At 51.1% G+C, this 23,993-nt stretch overlaps 1 protein-coding gene across 1 annotated transcript in view; it reads right to left on the bottom strand.

Annotated features, from left to right (window-relative positions):
* CCDC180 (coiled-coil domain containing 180) overlaps window positions 1–23,993 on the bottom strand; it is a 32,019-nt gene that overhangs the window by 1,842 nt on the left and 6,184 nt on the right. The window contains exons 11-35 of the mRNA XM_068155610.1: window positions 23,282–23,370; window positions 22,478–22,600; window positions 21,634–21,807; window positions 21,410–21,525; window positions 20,779–20,905; window positions 19,693–19,732; window positions 19,369–19,592; window positions 18,568–18,776; window positions 17,518–17,687; window positions 16,540–16,720; window positions 15,616–15,762; window positions 14,918–15,062; window positions 14,419–14,535; window positions 12,755–12,853; window positions 11,682–11,795; window positions 10,253–10,440; window positions 8,772–8,833; window positions 7,621–7,744; window positions 6,537–6,611; window positions 6,341–6,407; window positions 5,459–5,600; window positions 4,523–4,683; window positions 3,612–3,749; window positions 1,157–1,268; window positions 797–902 (exon numbers count right to left, since the gene is read on the bottom strand). Coding sequence (XP_068011711.1) covers window positions 797–902; window positions 1,157–1,268; window positions 3,612–3,749; window positions 4,523–4,683; window positions 5,459–5,600; window positions 6,341–6,407; window positions 6,537–6,611; window positions 7,621–7,744; window positions 8,772–8,833; window positions 10,253–10,440; window positions 11,682–11,795; window positions 12,755–12,853; window positions 14,419–14,535; window positions 14,918–15,062; window positions 15,616–15,762; window positions 16,540–16,720; window positions 17,518–17,687; window positions 18,568–18,776; window positions 19,369–19,592; window positions 19,693–19,732; window positions 20,779–20,905; window positions 21,410–21,525; window positions 21,634–21,807; window positions 22,478–22,600; window positions 23,282–23,370 — 3,250 coding nt within the window. The remainder of the gene's footprint in view (window positions 1–796; window positions 903–1,156; window positions 1,269–3,611; window positions 3,750–4,522; window positions 4,684–5,458; window positions 5,601–6,340; window positions 6,408–6,536; window positions 6,612–7,620; window positions 7,745–8,771; window positions 8,834–10,252; window positions 10,441–11,681; window positions 11,796–12,754; window positions 12,854–14,418; window positions 14,536–14,917; window positions 15,063–15,615; window positions 15,763–16,539; window positions 16,721–17,517; window positions 17,688–18,567; window positions 18,777–19,368; window positions 19,593–19,692; window positions 19,733–20,778; window positions 20,906–21,409; window positions 21,526–21,633; window positions 21,808–22,477; window positions 22,601–23,281; window positions 23,371–23,993) is intronic.

The raw sequence follows: 23,993 nt of genomic DNA, 5'->3' as shown, positions 1-23,993 counted from the left end.
AGAAAAGGGCAGGTGATGCTAATCCATGCTGCTTGTACTTCACATGTAAAAGATTAAAGGGATTCTCTTTTCTTGATCTCCTCAAAGCTGACCTTGTGCAGCACTGCCACCTTTCCTTCTCAAAATTCAGCCCTCTGCATGGGAGGCAGAAATCACAGCCTGCACACTGGCTTGGAAGGGACCTCTCACAGTATGGCTGGGAAGGGACCTTAAAGATCATCTGGTCCCAACCCCTCTGCCATGGGCTGGGACACCTCCCACTAGAGGAGGTTGCTCCATTCCCATCTTCTGAGTGAGAACACAGAGTGCATTCCTAGATCTGAAGGGGCTGAATTGACAGCTGGTGGCTGGCAAAGTGGCACAGCAAGGATATTGGCACTGGGTGGCTCTGCAGGGCAATGTTTAACTCACTTCTATTTATGTGGATACATTTGGGTTCCACACTGGACCAGGTTAGCCAAGGAGGTTGTGGATGCTCCCTCCCTGGAGGTGTTCAAGGCCAGGCTGGATGAGGCTTTGAGCAAGCTGGACTGATGGGAGGTATCCCCTCCCCATGGTGGGGGGGTTGGAACTGGCTGGTCTTTAAGGTCCCTTCCAACCCAATCCATTCCATGGTTGCTGTTCTCTGTTTAAGAGCATGACCCACACAAACTTCCCCATAGCTGAAGGACATCACCAAGGAAGAGCAGAGCACTCAGCAGTTTGCTGGAGGCAGAAATCCTCTGAGGGCAGAGCCTGCTAGCAGTTCAGAGAAGGGAAATGACACAGGGCACCCTCCAGTGCCTCCCAAGCCTACCTGCTCCCACGTCCAGTGAACTGCTTCACCTCACAGAGCTCCAGGGGCAGCCCAGCCAGCTTCCTGCGGAGCAGAGTGGATGTCTTCTCTCTTGGCACTTCCCCCTCTGGGAGGTAACAGGAGACAGAGGCAGCAGTCCCAAAGCAGCAGCAGTAATTAACCCCCAGCAGCAATGTTTTGAAGCAGCTCTATGCAGCTAAATGCTCTTCACTTCCAGCTAACAGCTTGGCACCCTCCCTCATCCAAACCTTTCCCTTTCCAGGACTGCAGCATGCAAACCTCTCCTCCTGCTAGGGGAAGCCTGCTGCAGGCTTTGGGGAGGAAGCAGGAGCCTGAAGAAGGACTCTCTTCTTTACTTACTTGCTGTTTGTACATCATCAATAGTGACAGTTTCATCCAATTCCAGCAGCAGCTTTTCAGTGAAGGCAGCCAGTGAAGCAAAAAACTCCCGTGCACACTCAGCAGCAGAGGCCTGTTGGGACATGGGAGACAAGTGAGAGGAATCCCTGTGACCATTTGATCTCCTCTCCTTCAGAATCCAACCCTGACATCCTGCCACAGCTGCAAACAACAGGCACAGGGCTCTGAGCTGCACAGGGAGGGCTTTGAAGTGCCTCTCTGCAGCACTCTCAACACCACCTGATTGCCTGCACTCACAGAACCAACAAGGTTGGAGGAGACCTCAAAGATCATCAAGCCCAACCTGTCACCCAAGACCTCCTGACTGCTGGACCATGGCTCCAAGTGCCACATCCAAGAGAGTGATTGCCCATTGGAATGGGCTGGCTGAGGAGGTGGTGGAGTCACCATCACTGGAGGTGTTCAGGAGGAGACTTGATGGGGTTCTTGGGGCCATGGTTAGTTGATTAGGTGGTGTTGGATGATGGGTTGGACATGATGATCTTGAAGGTCTCTTCCAACCTGGTCTGGTCTGGTCTGGTCCATTCCATTCCATCCCATCCTATCCTATCCTATCCTAACCCCAACAAGCCACAGGGTTCTGAGCAGAGTTGCCCAGCAGCTCTTTGCTTTAAACATCTCAGCCTGATAAAAGCTGGAAGTCCATCCTCCTGCCCAAAGGAGGAGCCTCAAGTTGCTTCAGGGAAGGTTTAGATTGGACATCAGAAAAACAACCCCAAAAGTTCTTCCTCAAAAGGATTGGGAAGCCCTGGATCAGGCTGCTCAGGGCAGTGGTGGAGGACCCATCCCTGGAGGAGCTTCAAAGCCATTCAGATGTGGTGCTGAGGGATGTGCTGAGTTAATAGTGGGAGCTGGTGGTCTCAAAGGTGTTTTCCAGGCTAAATGATTCTGTGCTTCTGTGACTGTAAAGAAAAAGCCAGTTTGGAAGACAGGGACACTTGGGCTGAGCGTTTTACTGCCCCAGGCTGTGCTTCTCTCTGTGTGTGAGCAGAGCTAAGAGAGAAGGAGATACTGCTCCAGGATCAAACCTCAGAGTTTTGAGTAAGTGGTCTGAGAGGAGTAAACACAGAGCTTTAGTTCTGGGGAGCTGACCCTTGGGAACCTGAAAGGATGGAGCAGGAAAAGCATTTTGCTTCCTGAATCCCTCCCATCAAATGCTGCTGCTTCCAGTCCTTAGCCTTATGCAGAACCATATCAATTATGTGCACTGATGAGAGGCACACAGAGGAAACCCTTCTAGGCTATCTGCAAGTAAAACAACTAACCAGAGGATGTCACTGTTCCTCCAAATGTAGAGCTACATCCACTGATTCTACCACCTGCATCCTCTGTGTGCTCTGAATGACACAGAGCATCACTACCCAGCAGGGTCTTGACAGGCAGAGAAGTGAGCCAGGGCCAACTGCAGGAGGCTCAACAAGTCAAAGTGCAAGGTTCTGGGCCAGTCCCAGGCACAAATCCGGGCTGGGTGCAGAGTGGGTTGAGAGAAGCTCTGAAGACAGAGACTTGGGGGTGCTGGATGCTGAGCAGCTCCCCAGGAGCCAGCAGTGCCCTCCTGCAGCCCAGCAGGCAGCTGTGTGCTGGGCTGCAGCCAGAGGAGTGTGAGCAGCAGGGCAAGAGAGGAGATGCTGCCCCTTGGCTCTGCTCAGCTGAGACCTCACCTCCAATGCTGCCTCCAGTCCTGGTGTCCCCAGCAGAAGGACACAGAGCTGCTGGAGTGGGGACAGAGGAGGCCACAAAGATGATCCAAGGGCTGGAGCAGCTCCTCTATGAGGACAGGCTGAGGGAGCTGGGGCTGTGCAGCCTGGAGATGAGAAGGCTCTGGGGGACCTCAGAGCTGCCTCCCAATACCTGAAGGGATCCTGCAGGAAGGCTGCAGAGAGACTGTTCCTGAGGGTGTCTAAAGAGAGGCCCAGGGGGAATGGTTTGAAGCTGAGGCAGAGCAGGGTCAGAGTGGAGCTGAGGAAGAAGTTCTTCAGCATGAGGTTGACTCTGGAATAGGCTGCCCAGGGAGGTCATGGGTGCATCTTCCCTGGGGGTAGGTTGGATGAGGCCTTGAGCAGCTGAGTCTGATTGAGAGGTGTCCCTGCCCATGGCAAGGAGGTTGGAGCAGATGCTCTCAGAGGTCCCTTCCAACCTTGAGCCATTCTATGGCTATGATGATCACTTGGTGCCACAATTAACCTCTGTAGGTGCAGATGAGCATTTATTGGTGTATTGATCTAATGCTGATGACAATTAGCTTCAGAGCTCAAGGATGCATGAACAGGATTGCCTGAAACTAAAAGCATTTCCCAGCTGACTTTTAATGGGGAAGGAAAAACTGTATGCAGCATGCAGTGGCCTTTACAAATGCAACATCCAACCTCACACCAAACAATGGCTCTCAAATCACCTGCAGCTTCTGGGTGTGCAGACAAATCCCATCAGCTTGGTCCTTCTGCCTCCTCATTTCCTCTTGGCACAAAGCATCCAGCTGCAGTAAGTTGTCTGAGTGTCCCAGAGAGGGATGCAGCTGATTCTTGTGCACAGCCTGGAAGGAAGCATGTAAGAAATGCCTTCAGTGATGAATGAGCAACTGAGACAGAGTAAGGAAGAGAAAACCTCCCTCCTTCTGTACTGTTCAGAAAGATCAAGACAATTCAGTGTTTTCCTTGGCTGCCCAGGGATCCATAGAATGGTTTGGGCTGGTAAGAGACCTTCCAGATCATCCAGTTCCAACTCCCTGCCAAGGGCAGGGACACCTCCCACTGGAATAGGCTGCTCAAAGCCTCATCCAGCCTGGCCTTGAACACCTCCAGGGAGGGAGCATCCACAACCTCCCTGGCCAAGCTGTTCCAGTGTCTCCCCAGCCACACTCTGAGGAATTTCTTCCTCATCTCCAGTCTTAGTCTCCCTTCTTCCAGCTTCAGTGGTGACAGGTTGGACTCAATGATCCTCGAGGTCTCTTCCAGCCTTAGTGATACTGTGGTACCTGTCCCTCATTCTGTCACTACACTGCAAAGAATTTCTTCCTCATCTCCAGTCTAAATCTCCCCTCCTTCAGCTTCAATCCATTCACTCTCATCCTATCACTACATGTCCTTGTAAGAAGTCCCTTCCCAGCTTTCTTGTAGACTCCCTTCAGGTACTGGAAGGTCTCTGCAGAGATCTTAAAGGTTTGGGTTTGTTTATTTCCCCATGCAGCAACTGAACTGTGGCTGGCTCAGCAGTGAGTTAACTAAACCAGGAGTGAGATGAATAAAACTCTGCAGCTCAGAAGCATTCAGCACTGCCTACACTGGAAGGATTCCAGCATGTCCATACCTTTGCATTCTCCCACTCTTCCAGCTGCTTGCTGAAGAGCTGCTGGATCTGAGCAGTGGAAGAGCTGAGCTTCTGCTGATGTTCTCTGAGAAGACTCTCAACTGCCAGCTTGGAGACGTGAGAGAGCTCCTGCTCAAACAGCTTCAGCTGATCCTGGAACTCTTTTGGGAACAGACAGGGTGGTGATGTGGCACAAATGCTCATTGCCAGGGGGAAGAAAACAACCAACCCACTCAGCTGGATGTGCACTGCGAGGGGCAACCAACCTGGGGTTGTCTTTTGCAGGGGTTCTGTCCCTGCCATCCCTTTTCCCAGGTCCAGTGCTGTGAGAAGCACACACTTGCTGAAGGATGTGACCTTGCAGAGGACTTTCAAGCTTTCCTAAGTGTCCTCCTTCCATTATTTTGGTAGTGACCTCATTGTGGCCTTCCAGTATCTGAAGGGGGCTACAAGAAGGGCTGGGGAGGGACTGCTCAGGATATCAGGGAGTGATAGGAGTAGGGGGAATGGAATGAAGCTGGAGGTGGGGAGATTCAGGCTGGAGGTGAGGAGGAAGTTCTTCCCCATGAGAGTGGTGAAGCCCTGGAATGGGTTGTCCAGGGAGGTGGTTGGGGCTCCATCCCTGGAGGTGTTTAAGCCCAGGCTGGATGAGGCTCTGTCCAGCCTGATCTAGTGTGGGGTGTCCCTGCCCATGGCAGGGGGGTTGGAACTGGCTGATCCTTGTGGTCCCTTCCAACCCTGACTGATTCTATGATACAAAGAAGGAGAATATTTGCCCTGTTCCCAGTAAAAACTCCAAGCAGTGAGGTTTGGACACTGCCTGAGAAGGGTTCAGAGGGCCACAGAATTCTTGGGCACTGCAATCACCACTTCACACCACTGCAAGAAAGAAATGCCATCCACAAGAAACCAAAAGCCTGAACTGAGTGACTTCACCTCTCAGGCAGGACCTGTGGTACTCCTCTGCCTGACTTTGGTACGAGAGCAGGTTCTGTTCAAACACTTCTGCACAGTCTTCAAATGTCCCTGGCAGGTCTTCCAGCATTGAGATTTGAGGCTTGTGCTCTTGGTAGAACTCCTGCAGGAGGTTGGACACACAAAGCATGCAGACAGCAGAGATGTTGGTAACACATTCAGACAGCTCCCACCCAGGCTGAGAGCAGCAGCAGGGCTACAGAAAGGTTATCCACCACCCTCTTCTTTCAGCCCACTTTTCTCCCTCTGAAGTTAAGGTTTGTAAAGAAGCCTGGTGTTAAAAAAGGCAGTGTCCAATGCTAGTTACAAACTGGAGGCACTGCTGGAGAAAGGAAACATTCTGGGTGCCCATCCAAACATTGTTAAGATCCAAATCCACCTGACAGGAGCAGACCTGTGAGAAGAAAAATGACTGAAGAACACTGAGGCTGTTGGGGCTGTTCAGCCTGGAGACAAGAAGGCTCTGGGGAGACCTCAGAGAAGCCTTCCAGTATCTGAAGAGGCCTGAAGTACCTGAAGGAAGCTGGGAAGGGACTTCTTACAAGGACATGTAGTGATAGGATGAGAATGAGTGGATTGAAGCTGAAGGAGGGGAGATTCAGACTGGAGATGAGGAAGAAATTCTTTCCAGTGAGGGTGCTGAGACCCTGGAACAGGCTGCCCAGGGGGGCTGTGGATACTTCCTTCCTGGAGATGTTCAAGGCCAGGTTGGATGAGACCTTGAGCACCCTGGGCTGGTGGGAGGTGTCCCTGCCTGTGGCAGGGGGTTGGAACTGGCTGAGCTTTAAGGTCCCTTCCAGCCCAACCCATTCTATGGATTTAGGCATCTTTGGCTCTTCTTACCTCAGCCAGGCAGAAGAGGCTCTTGTTACCCTTCCAGAGGATATTCTTAATAATCCCCTTGAAAGTACTGAAAACAAACCAGACACACACACAAAAATCAGCAGCAGCAGCAGCACAGACTCTGAGCTGCTGCAAATTCTGCCTGGAGAGCACCTTCACAGCACCCCAATTATTTCTGCACAGGTAGTTGACTTACTCAGATTCTGGAGGCTTCTCTCCAAACAGCTGCAGTCTGCTGTCACTGAGAACTGCTTTGGAGTGTTTCCTTTGCCTGGAGAGGCAAAATGTGACTTGGAAACTAGCCACCAGCTTTTTCCTTCTCTGGCTGATTACTAAATGGTGCATCACATTCTAAACCCTCTTCTGTTAGAACTCTGTGCTATGAAAATGCTTCTGTGATGGAAACAAACTTCTCTGGATCATCTCCTTAATGGCTCCTCAAAACTCTTCTGTTGTTTCCACTGTTTTCAGTGACTGATTTCATCCATGGACCAAGCTGAAGGCATGCTAATTATACCCCAGACCTGAAAATTAAGCCATCATAGATGTATGGAATCCTAGAATGGCTCAAGGTTGGAAGGGACCTCAGAGATCATCTCCTCCAACCTCCTTGCCCTGGGCAGTGACACCTCTCAGCTAGACTCAGCTGCTCAAGGCTTCATCCAACCTGGTCTTGAACACCTCCAGGAAGGAAGAGGCCACAAACCAGAGTCTCACCACCCTGACACTGAAGAACTTCTTCCTCAGCTCCACTCTAACCCTGCTCTTCCTCAGCTTCAAACCATTCCTTGTCCAGTCTCAAGACACCCTCAGGAAAAGTCCCTCTGCAACCTTCCTGCAGGATCCCTTCAGCCATAGTGATTTGAGGTTATTTAAACACCTCACCACCCCTGGAGTTGTTTAAATGAGGCAGAGAGGTGGTGCTGAGGGCCATGGTTTAGCACCAGCCGTGGTAGAGTTAGAGAAGGGTTGGACTCCATGACCTTAAAGGTCTTTACCAGCTGAAGTGATTCTAAGAGTGGAGCTACTCTGTATTTCAAACCAACAGGAGATGAAGGATGCAAAGAATGTTTTCCCAGCCCAGATCTGCAGAGATTCAAAGCAGAGGGGAGCATGAGGACAGAAACAGGGCTAAGATCCCAAAGGATCAGCAGAGCTGGGAGGAAAGCTCATACAAGTAGCATGAAGAATTTGTCAGAGGAGAGGCAGAGGCCAAAGTTTGGCTAAATTCCTGCACAGGAACATTTTAAGTGGAATTCCTCCTTCCAGGGAGGTCTTACCTTCCTTTTGACAACAGCTTCTTAGATGACTTCTTGCTGCTTGGGGCTGCACAGACAGAAGTGGCAGAGCTCTGAGGATCCTCATGCACAAGTAGGGGAAACAGCTTCCTTGAGGAGAGAACTGCTTCATGGGTAGCAAGGAAAGATGCAGAGCATTGGAGAAATGCCTCTGAAGTCTTTTTCTTATGTGCTTACATAGTTTGTGCTCTCATTTCCATCCTGTTTCCTTCCAACACTGAGGGCACAACTGCAGGAACAATCATTTCTGGCAGGGAGAAGTAACCCAGCAGTGGCAACAGCAATAGAGTGTGCCTGGGAATGTCATAGGAGGCATGGGGGAGATGGGAGGAGATTGAAACTGACGTGAAGGCAGGGAATAAGAAGGAGAATGAATGGGCTACAGTCATAGTCTTGGCTGTGATGAGGATTTAGGAATGTGGAAGAGAGAGAGAGAGGATAGCTTTGGAAGAGGGTGGAGGAAGCAGGCTCTGGAGCAGAGAGATGAGGAAATGGGAGCAGTAGGCTTGGAGCAGCTGGGGTTACTTCTACACTCACCCCTGGGTGAAGGGCAACTCACTGAGCAGGATCTCTGATCCCCTGCACATTTGCCTGGCTTCTAATGCATCTCTTTACCCCTTTTCCCATCACAGATGTAGGTACTTCTCACACAACGATTATCTCATTCAATCATCTTACAATTGCAAAGTAAAGCTACCCAGGGAAAAATAAACTTGGGAGAACAACTCAGAGCAAGAAAGCCTCTGGGCTGGAGCATGCTAGAGCTCCTCAGGGGTGTGCTTGGAACCACAGGTTAAGTGATGTAGATCACTGAATGCCTCAGGTTGGAAGGGACCTCAGAGAGCATCCACTCCAACCTCCCCCTCATGGGACACCCCTCAGCTAGCTTCAGCTGCTTGAGGCTTCGACCAACTTGACCTTCAACACCCCCAGGCAGGAGGCAGCCACAACCTCCCTGAGCAGCCTGTTCCAGAGTCTCACCACCCTGCTACTGAAGAGCTTCTTCCTCAGCTCCAGTCTAACCCTGCTCTCCCTCAGCCTCAAACCATTCCTTGCCCTGTCTCCAGACACCCTCAGGAAAAGTCTCTCTGCAGCCTTCCTGCAGGATCCCTTCAGCCATGGGAGGAACTCACCTGAACGTGAACGAAGATTTCTCACCTGACTCAGGCCTGAGTGCTTCTTGGATAGCTGAACCCTGGCACAGAACAAAACAGAGCAGAACCAAGCAGCTATTGAATACCCTTTCACTTGACATTGTGTACCTGGAGAATGATCCAAGTCCTCTGCCCCTACCAGGTGCTCAGTGCAGTTAAACTTCTGAGGCCATAGTTAAGAGCCAGGATGACTTTTCCAGCTGGCAGTGCCAATTTGCCTGGAGGTGCCTAATTGTTTGGCTGGAATGTCAGGATTTCTACCATCAAAACTGTGCAGTGAAATACTCATTTGGGAATCAGACACTTCCCACTCTGGGTGTTCATTCGAATGGGGAGCAGGAAATCACCTTTCCACTAGAAGAACACTGGAGAAGATAAAGAATTCATACCTGGAATTGATCCTGATGCTATCCACTAGATATATTCATAGAATGGGTTGGCTTGGAAGGGACCTTAAAGCTCAGCCAGTTCCAACCCCCACTGCCATGGGCAGGAACACCTCCTACCAGCCCAGGCTGCTCAAAGCCTCATCCAGCCTGGCTCTGAACACCTCCAGGGAGGAAGCATCCACAGCCTCCTTGAGCAACCTGTCCCAGTGGTCTCCCCACCCTCACTGGAAAGAATTTCTTCCTCATCTCCAGCCTAATTCTCCCTTCTTCCAGCTTCAATCCATTCCCCCTCATTCTATCAGAACAAGCCCTTGTAAGAAGAATTTCTTCCTAACATTGCTCCCAGTCTGGTGGTTTGGGGTCAGAAGTTGTGGTTTTAAAAAGAAAGTCTCAATAAAACTGTTTTTTAAACCAGGGCTGATTCTCAAACCCAGGCTGACTCTTCAGCCAGGGCTGATTCTCCAGCCTGGGCTGACTCTCCAGCCTGGGCTGACTCTCCAGCCTGGGCTGATTCTCCAGCCTGGGCTGACTCTCCAGCCTGGGCTGATTCTCAAACCCGGGCTGATTCTCCAGCCTGGGCTGATTCTCAAACCAGGGCTGACTCTCCAGCCTGGGCTGATTCTCAAACCAGGGCTGACTCTCCAGCCAGGGCTGACCCTCCAGCCTGGGCTGACTCTCCAGCCAGGGCTGACTCTCCAGCCAGGGCTGATTCTCAAACCAGGGCTGACTCTCCAGCCTGGGCTGATTCTCAAACCAGGGCTGACTCTCCAGCCTGGGCTGACTCTCCAGCCTGGGCTGACTCTCCAACCAGGGCTGACTCCCAAACCAGGGCTGATTCTCAGACCTAAGCTGACTGATAGCAGCATTACCTCTCACGAAGCATGCAGTGGTTGTCTATACACAAAGCTAAGCTACAAAGCCTGATTTCATCACAATGTTGCTGCGCTTGTGGAACACAAAAGCAACAACCCCTCGCGGGAAGCTCCCTGCTGTGCTCTCAAGAGCCTCATGCTGAGTTCTGCGTAGCAAAGGCAAGGACAGGGAAATCCCTTCAGGCAAACAAACACTTACTGCAGTAAATTCTGGATGACACCTATTGCTAAATCATCCAGGGCAGACCTGCCCATCCTGCTCGGGATCAACACAGGGTATTTGTCGGGATCCAGCCCCATCAGCATCATTTTGTTCTCCTCCCCGAAGTGCTCTGCAGGAGCAATCGAACCTTTTCTAGCGTCTGTCGTAGGAAGGGCAAAGTCTTCCTGAAATGGGAAGGGAAATGAAACCCTGTTGGCTGTAGCAGGCAGTTAGTGACAGCACCGCAGGTAGCTACTGGTCACTGACACTGAGCTTCCAAACTCTCTGTTGCTTCAGAGGCTGAAAGGAAGTCGTTTGTAATTCTGACAGCGATGTTGTCACAGCTGCACAACTCTGAGGCACCTGAGAGTAGATTCTCCTCTGCTGTAATCAACAGGCTTTAAGCATCAAGCCTGAAGCCAAGGGCCCACTGTAGATGGAGCCAATGACCCACTGCAGATCGTAAAGAAAGAAATCAATCAAACAAGAACCCATTTCAATCAATAAATAACCCCCAGACTTCCCAGACAGGGAAAGAAAGAGAAAGCAAACCACTTGGTAAAAGAACTCTCTTCAGGACACATTTGATTTGTGTGTGTCTATAGATAGAAAATATTTCAAGAGACTCCTGAGCTATCACAAAATCACAGCTGGCAGGCATTGGAAGGGACCTCTGGGCATCACCCAGCCCAGCCCAGCCCTGCCCCCCCTGCTAAAGCAGGGCACCCACAGCAGCTTGCCCAGGAGCACAGGCTTGGGGTGCAGCTCTGGCAGGTGCCAGCCTGTGTGGAAGCTCAGCCTTGACTCCTCATTCTGGTGTCCCAGAATCACACAATCCCACCATGGGGAGGGTTGGAAGGCACCTCTGAAGGTCATCCTCTCCAACACCCTTCCTCAAGCAGCACCCCCAGCAGCTTGCCCACAATCACAGTGGCCAGGGGGGTTGGAAGCTCTCCAGAGAAGGAGACTCCACAACCTCTCTGGGCAGCCTGCTCCAGGCCTCCAGCAGCCTCACACCAAAGCAGTTTCAGATGGAACCTCCTGGGTTCCAGTTTGTGCCTGTTCCCCTTGTCCAGTCACTGGGCACCACTGAGCAGAGTCTTGCCCCCCACCCTTTAGCCCTCGCTGAGCGTTGAGCAGATCCCCTCTCAGTCTTCTCCAGTCTAACAGACAGCTCTGAGCAGTGCTGCACCCTGAAAACAAAACTCTTGCAAAGAGCTGAGCAACCTCTTGTGGTGCTGCACATCTCAACAAGCAGTCAACTCAGCGGTGATTTGCTCAGCCTCCTCATCAAGCTGCTACAACGGCCTGAGCAGCTTGGCACAATGCAGCACCTGCCTTCATTTGGAACACACCTTTAAAGCATGCAGACATCAAAATGCACTCAAAATCAGATGGAATGAGAGAGCTCTGAGAGCTTTCTTACCCTAGTGTGCAGGGTTGTGGCTTTTCCTAGCAAGCAGTCGAGGTACTGGCTCCTCTTTTGCACTTCCTTCAACACTTCTTTGATAAATTCATACCACTCTTCAGAGGTCAAAGCCTGGAAGATAAAGCAGTTGGCACTCCCTCCATTTGCTAAACCAGCTGCTTCACTCAGAATCACAGAATGGGAGGGGTTGGAAGGGACCTCTGGAGATCAGGTCCAACCCCCCCTGCCAGAGCAGGGTCACCCAAGGTAGGTCACACAGGAACACATCCAGGTGGGTTTGGGATGTCTACAGAGCAGGAGACTCCACAACCTCTCTGGGCAGCCTGCCCCAGGGCTCAGCCATCCTCACAGTGGAAAAGTTTTCCCTTTTGTTCCTGTGGCACCTCCTCTGCTCCAGCTTGCAGCCATTGCCCCTTGTGCTCTCCTCAGACATCCCTGAACAGAGCCTGGCTCCATCCTCCCCACACTGCCCTGCACAGCTTTATCCCCAGCAATGAGGGCAGCCCTCAGGCTCCTCTGCTCCCAGCTCCCTCAGCCTGTCCTCACAGGGAGGATGTTCCATTGCCTGCAGCAGCTCTGTGGCTCTGGGCTGAAATCTCTCAAGCACTTCCCTGAGGTCCTTCTTGAGCTGAGGGCCCAGAGCTGGACACAATATTCCACCTCTGACCTCACCAGGGCAGAGAGAAGGAGCAGGAGGACCTCTCCGGACCTGCTCAGCACACCCCTTTGATCTACCCCAGGATGCCATTGGCCTTCCTGGCCACAAAGACACATTGCTGGCTCCTTTCACAGCTTTCAAACACCCTGGCTGTTGGCTACAGCATCATTTGACCCTGTCCTGTCACCATTTTATTTACACATCCATGGAATCAATCTCACTGTAGAGAGGCTGAGGGCTCTGGCAAACAGCAGAAAGTTCCGCAGCAGAATCCTCTTTCCTTCCACCCCCTGAGGTGTATAAACATGAGCCTGCCCCAGAGTGATTCCTTTGTACATTACACAAAGGTGCACAGCAAGTCAGATGGATGCCAAGTGGGATGAAAGGGTGGTTTGTGCTGATGAGAGCTCACTTCTTTATCTGCAGCAGGATGAGCACAAGCATCTGCCTTCTGGTGGAGCTTCTCCAGGTAAGAGTTCAATGTCAGTGCCTGCTGGTTGGAATTTGCCACCTGATGAAGGAGATATTGGTGAAATGAACCAAGTGTGGATCAAAAGTGAACCAAGTGTGAATCAAGTGAGTCAAAAGTGAATCAAGTGAACTAAGTGTGAATCAAAAGTGAGTCAAGTGTGAATCAAGTGAGTCAAGTGTGAATCAAAAGTGAGTCAAGTGTGAATCAAGTGAGTCAAGTGTGAATCAAGTGAGTCAAGTGTGAATCAAAAGTGAGTCAAGTGTGAATCAAGTGAGTCAAGTGTGAATCAAAAGTGAGTCAAGTGTGAATCAAAAGTGAGTCAAGTGTGAATCAAGTGAGTCAAGTGTGAATCAAAAGTGAGTCAAGTGTGAATCAAGTGAGTCAAAAGTGAACCAAGGGTGAGCCAAGGGATTTTGAGAGGCTCTACTTCGAAACTACTGAACTCACTGGTTAAAATCACTCAGTGGCTGCTTCTCAGAGGAGAAGCTGAGAACAGTGACTCACAAAAGCAACCCCTTGTGTCCTTTACTGCACCACACAGCCACTCTGGTTGGTCTCTTCAGGTATACATACTCAGCATGCTGCGAGGCCATGGGGATCCAGCCCAGCTGCAGCAGGGCTTGAAACATAGATTTAGATTGACAATGGAACCATAGAAGTGTGGAGGTTGGAAGAGACCTTTGGAGATCAAGTCCAACCCCTCACCCAGAGCTCACAACCCCACCACTTGCTGCTAAGCCACTGCCACTAACCCACATCCCTCAGCACCACAGCCACAGAATCACCAAGGTTGGAAGAGGCCTCAAAGATCATCAGGTCCAACCTGGCACCACAGACCTCGGTGCCATGGTTTGGTCATGAGTGCCACACCTCTTTAAAACACCTCCAGGGCTGGTGACTCCACCACCTCCCTGGGCAGCCTGCTCCAGTGCCTGAGCAGGACACAAAAGAAGAGGTTTTGCTTTAATAGAATAAGTCACTTTGTGGCTGTCCACTCTAAATTCAGCCCAAGCCTCCTCAAATAGTGAGGAATAAAAGAGAGCTATTCAAACATGACAGAAGGAGGAAGAAAAGAGAACTGCTCAGATAATAAAGGAGAAATATTGAAATATTAATGAATGAGGAATAAGAGAGAACTGTTTAAATAATAAAGGAGAGGGACTGAAAGGGAAATACCTCCATAATGAGGATCAAGGAACAAAAGGGAGCTATTCAAATCGTGAAGAGAGAGAGGTTTAAATGATAAAGAATAAGGAATAAAAGGGAAATGTTTAACTAATGAAGAGTAAGGACTACAAGAGAGAGGTTTAAATGATAAAGATTCAGGAATAGAAGAGAACTATTTAAATAACAAAGACTAAGGAATAAAAGAGGGAAAGGAGGCTCTGGAACAGGTTGCCCAGGGAAGGTTGTGGATGCTCCCTCCCTGGGGGTGCTGAAGGCCAGGTTGGACGAGGCCTGGAGCAGTGGAGCCTGGCTGAGAGGTGGCCCTGCCCAGGGCAGGAAGGTTGGAGCAGAGGAGCTCCGAGGTCCCTTCCAACCAAAACCACTCTGTGATTCTATGTGAATTCACTTAAGCCAAGCTCTGCTGGCTCCCTGTGTACCTCTGACCGGATCTGCAGTTGCAGATTCCCCAGGCATCGCTGGATCTTCTCCATGAACTCTCGGTGCAGGAAGATGTAATGGAACTTCTTGTCAGACTGGTTGATAATCTCAGTAGCCTTCAAGAATGCCAGAAACAAGAGACAGAAGCCATTCATTTTCACTGTTCAAGAAGACTTCAAGGATAGAACTCACCCTTTCTAGTTATCTTCCCCCCCTCCTCCCCCTATGTCACATAGAGCAGCCCCAAGTCTGGAAGCAGCTTTATAAATCACATCAAATGTTAGCCTCAATGAGGCTAACCTGATCTAGTGGAGGATGTCCCTGCTCACTGCAGGGGGGTTGGACTAGATGGCCTTTGGAGGTGCCTCCTGGGCCAGATGGCCTTTGGAAGTGCCTCCTGGGCCAGATGGCCTTTGGAGGCCCCTTCCAACCCAACCCAACCCAACCCATTCTATGAGTCTATAACTATGACAGTGGAAAGAATGGAACTCTGCACACCTCCTCCAAGCATCTTGACTCCATTTGCTCCATTTCTGCCTTGATTAAGCTTTCAAAAGTGTCAATGTCCTTACTTTGTTCCTGAAGACACTTGCTGAAATGCTTTACCTCCTCAGGAGAAAAGGTACCTCCCTCTGAAAACAACCTGCAAGCAGCCAGCCAGGGAAAAGCAATTGGCTGTGAGTCTTCTTCTCAAAGAGTGTTTTAGCTAAGCAGCCCTCAACTTCCCCCACTGAAACAGAAGCTGTGGAGGCTCCCAGCCTGGAAGTGTGCAAAGCCAGGGCAGATTTAGACTGGAGATTAGGAATTTTAGACTGGAGATTAGGAATAACTTCTTTAGAGTGAGAGTGGGGAGACACCAGAAGCAGCTGTGGATGCTCCCTCCTTGGAGGTGCTCAGGGCCAGGTTGGATGGGGCCTTGAGCAACCTGGGCTAGCAGGAGGTGTCCCACAGTAAGGGCTTAGAACTAGCTGATCTTTAGGGTCTCTTCCAAGCCAAAACATTTGTATTCTATGGTGAGCCACAGGCATCAACACAGATGTGATGTAAGCACTGCAGCAGCTGTGGCTTGGTTTGCAAACAGCAAACTCGATGAATACCCAAACAAACTTAAGTGTTACTCTTCTGCCTGTGCAACAAATGCTGATGGCCCAGGAAGAGGTAAAGCGTAGAAGAACGCTCCAGGGACATCTCTCTACCTGCAAGATCTGAGAAATTCCACATTTGAATCCCTTATGTTGCCTAAAGCTTCCTCCAGGTAGCTGCGGTAGCTCCTGCTGGAGACGTGGATGACCTTCAGGTGGATCTGCAGCTCGGCATGCACGCTGGCTTTGAAGGAGACCAACCTACAGGCAAGCAGCAGAAGAGAGGGGAAGCACAGGGGAAGGTGAGCACAGAGCCAGAGCCTGCTGGCTGCAAATACCTGCACAATAGCTGAGAACTCCAGAGCGGTTTGGGATGCTAAGAGTATCCTCAAAGTAACTCGCCAGCACCAGAACAAGAGGACACAGTCTCAAGCTGCGCCAGGGGAGGTTTAGGCTGGGTGTGAGGAAGAAATTCTTCACAGAAAAAGAGATTGGCCATGGGAATGTGCTGCCCAGGGAGGTGGTGGAGTCATCATCACAGGAGGTGTTTAAGAAGAGCCTGGATAGGGTGCTTGGTGCCATGGTTTAGTTGATCAGATGGTGCTGGGTGAGAGGTTGGACTGGATGAGCTCAAAGGTCTTTTCCAACCTGGTCTGGTCTATTCTATTCTATTCTATTCACTGAGCTGTGATTGTTCTGTTGGTCACTGGGAAGTATCATTCAGGGATTCATAGAGTGGTTTGGCTTGGAAGAGACCTCAAGGCTCAGCCAGTTCCAACCCCTCTGCCATGGCCAGGGACACCTCACACTGCAGCAGGTTGCTCACAGCCTCATCCAGCCTGGCTGCAAACACCTCCAGCCATGAGGCTGCCACCACCTCCCTGGGCAACCTGTGCCAGGCTCTCACTACCCTCCTGGGGAAGAACCTCTTCCTAACATCCAATCTGAACCTCCCCACTTCTAGTTTTGCTCCATCCCCCCCAGTCCTCTCACTCCCTGACAGCCTCAGAAGTCCCTGCCCAGGTCTCTTGTGCTTACCTCTCCTCCATGGGAGCGCTGCGGAACACGGACTCGATGTCCTGCATCCGTGCCTCTAAGAGTTTGCTGAAGTTGTTCTGCTGATCACAGAACAGGAGAAAATCTTCTGTCTCCTTCTTGAGAGCTTCCACCAGCTCTGCACAGTGGCCCTCCAGAAGCTCCTTGTGCAGCAGCAGCTCACCTGGCAAGAGAAGAACTCCTGTGCTCTGGTGACCACTGTACACCATGGATCTCTCTTTACTGTGGGCTGGCACAGCCACCAGCCAGCCTTGTACCAGGGCAGGGGGCAAATAAAGCCAACCAGATCCCAGAGTGGATAAAACAGCCAACTAAAATGAATCCCATTCTGCCTCCCTGACTTTACTCCAGGGTTTGACTTCTATCCCTGGCAGCTCCTAATCCATTCAAATCACAGAGGTCTTCTCTCTGCTCCAAGTCAGCAGAGAATCACAGAGTGCTTTGGGTTGGAAGGGAACCTAAGGATCATGGAGTCCAGCCATGATCTAACTCTACCAAGCCTGGTGCTAAACCATGTCCCTCAGCACCACATCTCTGCAGCTTGTAAACACCTCCAGGGATGAGGATTGTATCACCTCCCTGGGCAGCCTGTGCCAGTGGTTGAGAACCCTTTGGGTGAGGAATTTTCTTCTGATGTTCAACCTAAACCTCCCCTGGTGCAACATGAGGCCATTTCCTCTCACCCTGTTGCTTGTTCCCTGGGAGAAGAGACCAACCCCCACCTCACTCCAACCTCAGGGCTAGAAGCTCTGCCCTCAGCCTCCTTCTCTCCAGACTAAGACAACCTCAGTTCCCCTCAGCTGCTCCTCACCAGCCCTGTTCTCCAGATCCTTCCCCAGCTTCATCACCCTCCTCTGGGCCTGCTCCAGCACCTCAGAATCACAGAATCACATCTCTGCTCCTGAGCTGACTGCCCTGACACACTTTTTGGTCTGCTCAGAGTAACAAGCAAGTCAGTACCAGCTCTGGCATCGTAGATCTCTCTCTTCACCTTCGTCTCCTGATATGCACAAAGACCTGGCTGAAGGTCTGAATTCACCTCCTCTTTCTTGGCAGCTACAAAGACATGGCAGCTGGACAAGGACTCTGCAAACCACTGCTCCAAGTGCTCAAACCAGGAGAGGCGAATCCTGGGGGTGACAAAGAAATACCCCAGGGAGGAACAAGCAAGAACTGATTACATTCCCTCCTCCTAAGAGCTGCACTGCAAGATCAGAAGGGCTTCACTGCCATTTGCACCGTGCTGGTGAGAGGTTTGGAGCTGCTGAGCACCACCAAGCATTTCACTTCCCTGGCTCTGAAAGGAACTGGGGCAAATTACTTGGTTTTTTTGTAATGTTTTCCCACTGAATGTTCTGTGAGAGGCAAATGCCTGGGGGGTGCTTTGAGAGCCATGGAGGAACAGCAATTCATTCAGAGATTCAGGTTGGAAGGGACCCTCAAAGGCCACAGGAGCACAGAATGGTTTGGGCTGGAAGGGAGCTCCAAAGCTCATCTGCAGTCAGCAGGGCCATCCCCAACCAGCTCAGGTTGCCCAGAGCCCTGTCAAGCCTCACCTCGAATATCTCCAGGGCTGGGGTCTCAACTACTTCCCTGAGCAACCTGTTCCAGTGTTCCACTATCTTTGGCCAATCCCCCTGCAGACAGCAGGGACACCTCCAACTAGATCAGGCTGCCCAGGGCCACATCCAGTCTGATCTCAATTCTTTCTAGGGCCACATCAAGTCTGATCTCAATTCTTTCCAGGGCCACATCCAGTCTGATCTCAGTTCTTTCTAGGGCCACATCAAGTCTGATCTCAATTCTTTCCAGGACAAGGACCTCAACCACATCCCTGGGCAACAATAATTTCAGTTGGTTTGCCTTATTTTTAATCATTTAGAGCCAGGATCAGTGTTAGAATAGTGCCATAATTCTTGCATCTTCAGCCTGATGTTCCTTCCAGGCAGCTGAAGTTTGTCTGTTGCCTCGAGGCAAGGAAAGAAAGAACACCAAGAGTGTTCTGCTAACCTTTTCTTCAGCTCTGCAAACACAGCCTCTTTGATCAGTACATGTTTCAGGTGCTCAGGCAGGGATTCTTCCCCACAGGTGGTAAAATAAGTCCTTGGGGTGTCAGCCTTCCCTGCCCCTTCAGCTCGAAGAACTGTGTAAGAGTTTCCACTGGAAGTGGCAAAGGTCTCAATTTCAGAGCTTGCTGCCTTGCTGCTGCTGATCACAGCCTAGGAACCAAGTGGAGATGATCACCTTTAAAGGCACAAGCATGGAATCAGCAGCACACAAGCTAAGGGAAGTATCCTAAGGAGATGAAGAATAAAGCACTCAGCTTGGACAACATTCACACACAGAACATCCTTGCAAGTCTCAATGGGCAGTTGGTAAGGCTTTCAAAGGCTGCTGGCATGGTACTCAATTCACTTCACTAAAAATCAGCTACAAAGAGAGTTTAAAACATCCACCAGAGGGTAAGAACCTGACAAGGAAAGAAAGGAAGATGTTAAACCAGAAACTCTGTGCTGAAGGTTTTGACAGGGGTTGAAGAACTGCAGCAGGAGTGGTTGGGAACTGTGTTAGACACTCAGACAGCCCAGAAAAAAGGCTCTGCTAGTCCAGAGAAGGCTCTGCTAGTCCAGAAAAGGCTCTGCTAGTCCAGGAATAAATGCAAGTGATCAAGACCCCTGTGTGTACCAACTGAATCTGATCCCCTTCAAGGGATTCAGACCTAGCACAAAGGAGACTTCTCATCATTATGTTCTGCAAGGCTTCCTTCACCTTCCACTCCACTCTTTGGCCACTCCCCTGTGCAATGCTTACCCTCTGCCCTGCAGGCTCAGTTTCTTCACTCTCATGAGGAATGCTCTCCCCACATTCTTCCTGGGTTCCTTCAGCTTTCTGTGCAGAGGTCTTCTCCTTCTCAGCTGTGTTTCTCTCTCTCTTTTCTCCTTGATGACCATCCATCTTTCCCCCTCCATCTTCTTGCCTGATGCTTCCAGCTTGCTGCTCCTCCAGCTCTTCAGCTTCTGAAGCCTTAAGCAGTCCTTCCCAGTTGAAGCAGAGTTTTACTGGTCAGAATGCAAGGAAATGCAGATGGAGGAAGAAGCAAGCAAAGAATAGCAGTTTGTACCAGGGAGGTATTACCTGCATCTGGAAACGTGGAGTCTGTGTCTGCTTGCAGGCCCTAAACCAAAACCAACAACAAAATCCAAACAGTTTGAGGAAAATAGAGAGAAATGAGAAGTAAAATCCACATTCCTTCTGCCAAGGTAACCATTCCCTTGAGACAGGAGAGTCTAGAGGGGATCATTTATCTTCTAAAGGAGCTGGAGATTCTCTGACTAATCCCACAGAGTGGAAGGGGTTGGAAGGGACCTCTGGAGATCAAGTCCAACCCCCCCTGCCAGAGCAGGATCACCAAGGGCAGGTCACACAGCCACACATCCAGGTGGGTTTGGAATGTCTCCAGAGCAGGAGACTCCACAACCTCTCTGGGCAGCCTGCCCCAGGGCTCTGCCATCCTCACAAAGTTCTTCCTTCTGTTCCTGTGGCACCTCCTCTGCTCCAGCTTGCCCCCAGTTCTCCTTGTCCTGTCCTTGGACATCCCTGAGCAGAGCCTGGCTCCATCCTCCCCACACTGCTTTATCCCCAGCAATGAGGGCAGCCCTCAGGCTCCTCTGCTCCCAGCTCCCTCAGCCTGTGCTCACAGGGAGATGTTCCACTGCCTGCAGCAGCTCTGGGACTCTGTGCTGGACTCTCTCAAGCAGCTCCCTGAGATCTTTCTTGAGCTGAGGGCCCAGAACTGGACACAGTATTCCACATGTGGCCTTACCAGGACAGAGAGAAGGAACAAGAGAACCTCTCTGGACCTACTCAGCACACCTCTTCTAACAGATGCCCTTGGCCTTCTTGGCCACAGGGGCACATTGCTGGCTCATGGGCATCCTGTTACCCACCAGGATTCCCAAGCCCTTTTCCCTAGGTGATTACAGTTGCTGATATTCAGTTTGTACCAAACACAGAGCTGAAAGTGTGGGGGCAGAGAAAGGTTTTGTGCTTCCCTCTCTCTCTCTCTACCAAAAGCACTTCACTCCTGTGGCCAAAACTATCACCCAGAAAGGTTGGACCAGCTGGGCCTTGGGGTCCCTTCCAACCTGGCATTCTGTGATTCTGTGATGATCTGAGGGCCAGTTAGATTCTAACCCAGAAGAAGCTGGGGTTCTTCCATACCTGTTTGAAGATTTCCTTGACATGGAAATATTGGCTGATGGATGTGCTGTAAGCAACCAGCTCCTGCAAAACAGCTCCTGGGTAAGTCCTGAATTCATCTAGCAGAGCACTCTTGAAGGTCATATAGCTGCAAAACCAAGGTTAAGAGGCCCAGGTGTGCACAGGAATGAAGTGAAATAGGACTACAAAGCCTTGAAATCCAAACCTAAACTTCTTGAGCAGTCTCCCAAAGCCTTTAGGCTCAACACTGTGCTGGGTTTGGTTAGTCTGAGCACAAAGCAGCTCCTCCTGGCTTAGTTAGTTGACATCATTGCTGCATGACATGCCCCCAAAGTGAAGAAATAGCCACAGTGCAAGACTTCAGCCCTTTCACTGGGCGTGGGACACATTCAAGACCTCTGTTTGCATAAGGAGTAGTAAAAGTGAGAGGCCAAAGGACTTCCTTCCACATTATTTGTTAGCCACACTCAGCTGCAGCTGAAGCTTTTCCCCAGGCTGCAGCCATTCCCACGTGAGGGAGCAAGCAGGGGCTTTGCCACCCCTCCACACCACAGCCTGGACCAGACCTAAGCAGTGCAACCAACACCCAACCCTTGCTCTCCTCCTGTGGTTTGCACTCCAGAGCTCATACCTGGCTTGAATGTCACGTAGAGAGGAAAGGGCCTCCTTCAGATACTGCTTCAGCTTCTCCTGAGAGCTGGCTGTTCTCATCTTATCCGAGATCACATCCAGGTTGATTTCCTTCATCTAAGGCCCCACAAAAGACATGAAGGCAGGAGAAAGGAGGGGGTGCTTGCTGAAATGCTCCCTGCACGCAGAAGTCCTCTCTCTGCAGCCTTAGTTCCATGTCCCTACCTGCAGCCATCTGTCATGTCTCAGCCTGCACTCAGCCAGTTTCCTCTGGAGTGCCTTTTTCTGCTGGCACAGTCGGGCTTGGTGGGCATGCCAGAGACCCAGGACCTCCTCACAATACTTGTACAAGTCTCTGCAGTTCTGCTGGTTCTCTTCAGCCAGCTCCTGAAAGTCTCTCTAAGAGAAATACACTGGAGTGAACTGGTTGTGGGTGAGCTGGCTGCTGGGAAGTGAAATGAACAGCAAGGGCACACATGAGAGGATGCAAGGCTGTCTGGAAGGACACTGTCAGCATTCAACACAATCTCTTCTACTTGGAGAGGGAAAAAGAGTCCAAGCAAGCTGGGGAAGGATGTGGAGTTTTGTTCTAGAAGCCAGGATAGCACAGAGTAGGAGAACTGCCCAGGCACCTTCCTGCATGGAACCATAAAAGGCATTAAGCAGCTCTTGGAGTGAGGCTGGAGGAGAGCCACAAAGATGATCCAAGGGCTGGAGCAGCTCTGCTGTGAGCACAGGCTGAGGGAGCTGGGGGTGTTCAGCCTGGAGAAGAGAAGACTCCAGGGGGACCTCAGAGCTGCCTGCAGGAAGGCTGCAGAGAGACTTCTCCTGAGGGTGTCTGGAGGGGGAATGGTTTGAAGCTGAGGGAGAGCAGGGTTAGACTGGAGCTGAGGAAGGAGTTCTTCAGTATCAGGGTGGTGATAAGGCTGGAATAGCTGGTGATAAGGCTGCCCAGGTGTCCAGTCACACCAAATGTGACCTCAGGAGCCTAAGGTGCACCTGACCTTTCTGGCAGCAGCACAGGAAGGGGCAGACAGCTCCCAGGGAGTAATAAACATAACCAACATACCTCCAGACGCTGCAGTCTCTCTTCAAACTGCCTCTGCAGGTTCTTAGGCAGCTGAAGTAACTCAGAGGTCACAAACTCCTCAGCCTCTTGGTTTGTGCAAACATTCTGCTTCAGCAGGTTACTCTGAAGGGAAGGAAAATGAGTTACTGAGGAGCAAAGGTAGCGTGGGGGGACAGAGCCTGGCTGCATTTAGTGCTGCTGCTTTTCCTGTGAATGGATGGAGAGTAAACCTCTTAGAGCTCAGACTGTTGGCAAACAGGAAAATGCTGTTTGGACAGAAAGGGAGAGAGAGAGTGGGGCAGAAAGGGGGGGAGAGAGTGGGGCAGAAAGGGGGAGAGAGAGTGGGGCAGAAAGGGGGGGAGAGACTGGGGCAGAAAGGAGGAGAGAGACTGGGGCAGAAAGGAGGAGAGAGTGGGGCAGAAAGGGGGAGAGAGACTGGGGCAGAAAGGGGGGGAGAGAGTGGGGCAGAAAGGGGGAGAGAGACTGGGGCAGAAAGGGGGAGAGAGACTGGGGCAGAAAGGAGGAGATTCAGCACAAAGGCTGAGGGCTCAGACCCTGAGGTCCCTGCCTCAGTGTGGAGCTGTTCTCCCTCCATCACTGCCATTTCTTGCTGCTTTTGCACAGTTCAGGCACAACTACCACAGGCTGCTGTGGCAGAAAGCAAGTCTGCTGAGAGAAGGCAGCAGGTTCATAAGTAACCTCTCTTGTCTCAGTGCTTGGTGGCTCCCCAAACCCATGCAGCTTCACCAGCACACTGTGTGCACTGCCAGCAGCCTCTCCCATCCCCAGAGCTCTGGCACTGACCTTGCAGAGCTCCACCTCTGCCAGGCACTTCTGCTGGACCATCTCATAGTGGAGGTGCAGTCTCTTCAGACACTGCATGTGGTGGGCATCTGAAGGACAGGGAAGAGCAACTCCTTGGGGAGGTTTCTGCATTTCTCTCCAGGGGTTCCTACAAGGAAGCTGGGGAAGGACTTCTGGCAAGGGCTTGTTCTGATAGAATGAGAGGGGATGGCTTGAAGCTGGAGGAGGGCAGATTTAGGCTGCAGATTAGGATGAAGTTACTTAGAGTGAGGGTGGGGAGACACTGGCACAGGCTGCCCAGGGAGGCTGTGGATGCCTCCTCCCTGGAGGTGTTCAAGGCCAGGTTGGATGAGGTCCCTGTGTATGGCAGTGAGGTTGGAACTGGCTGATCTTTAAGGTCCCTTCCAACTCAACCCATGCCATGATTTCTCAGTCCAGCATGAAATGGGACAGAGGACCTGAGCTGAGCCTCAGCACAGGTAACACAACCCAGCAGCACCTCCCCACTTGCACAAAACAACCAGCAGTGGTTGGATGCCAATCTGTTCATCACTCTGCTTAGAAGCAGTGAGTTCTTTGCAACCAGCAGTAACTTCTTTGCTACCATGCAGGCTGCAAACACTGAGAGCTGGAGAAAAAGAAGGTGGAGACACAGAGGGAAGGCACATTACAGGACTCAGAGAAAGGAAGCAGCTCAAATATTTCCTCTCCC

This window comes from Melanerpes formicivorus, unplaced genomic scaffold, assembly GCF_026170545.1.
Source record: "Melanerpes formicivorus ecotype bairdi unplaced genomic scaffold, bMelFor1.0.p_v2 SCAF_33, whole genome shotgun sequence".
In the NCBI taxonomy this organism is placed as follows: domain Eukaryota; kingdom Metazoa; phylum Chordata; class Aves; order Piciformes; family Picidae; genus Melanerpes; species Melanerpes formicivorus.
Note: the sequence above shows the minus strand (reverse complement) of the source record. Positions and strands in the feature narration are given on the sequence as shown.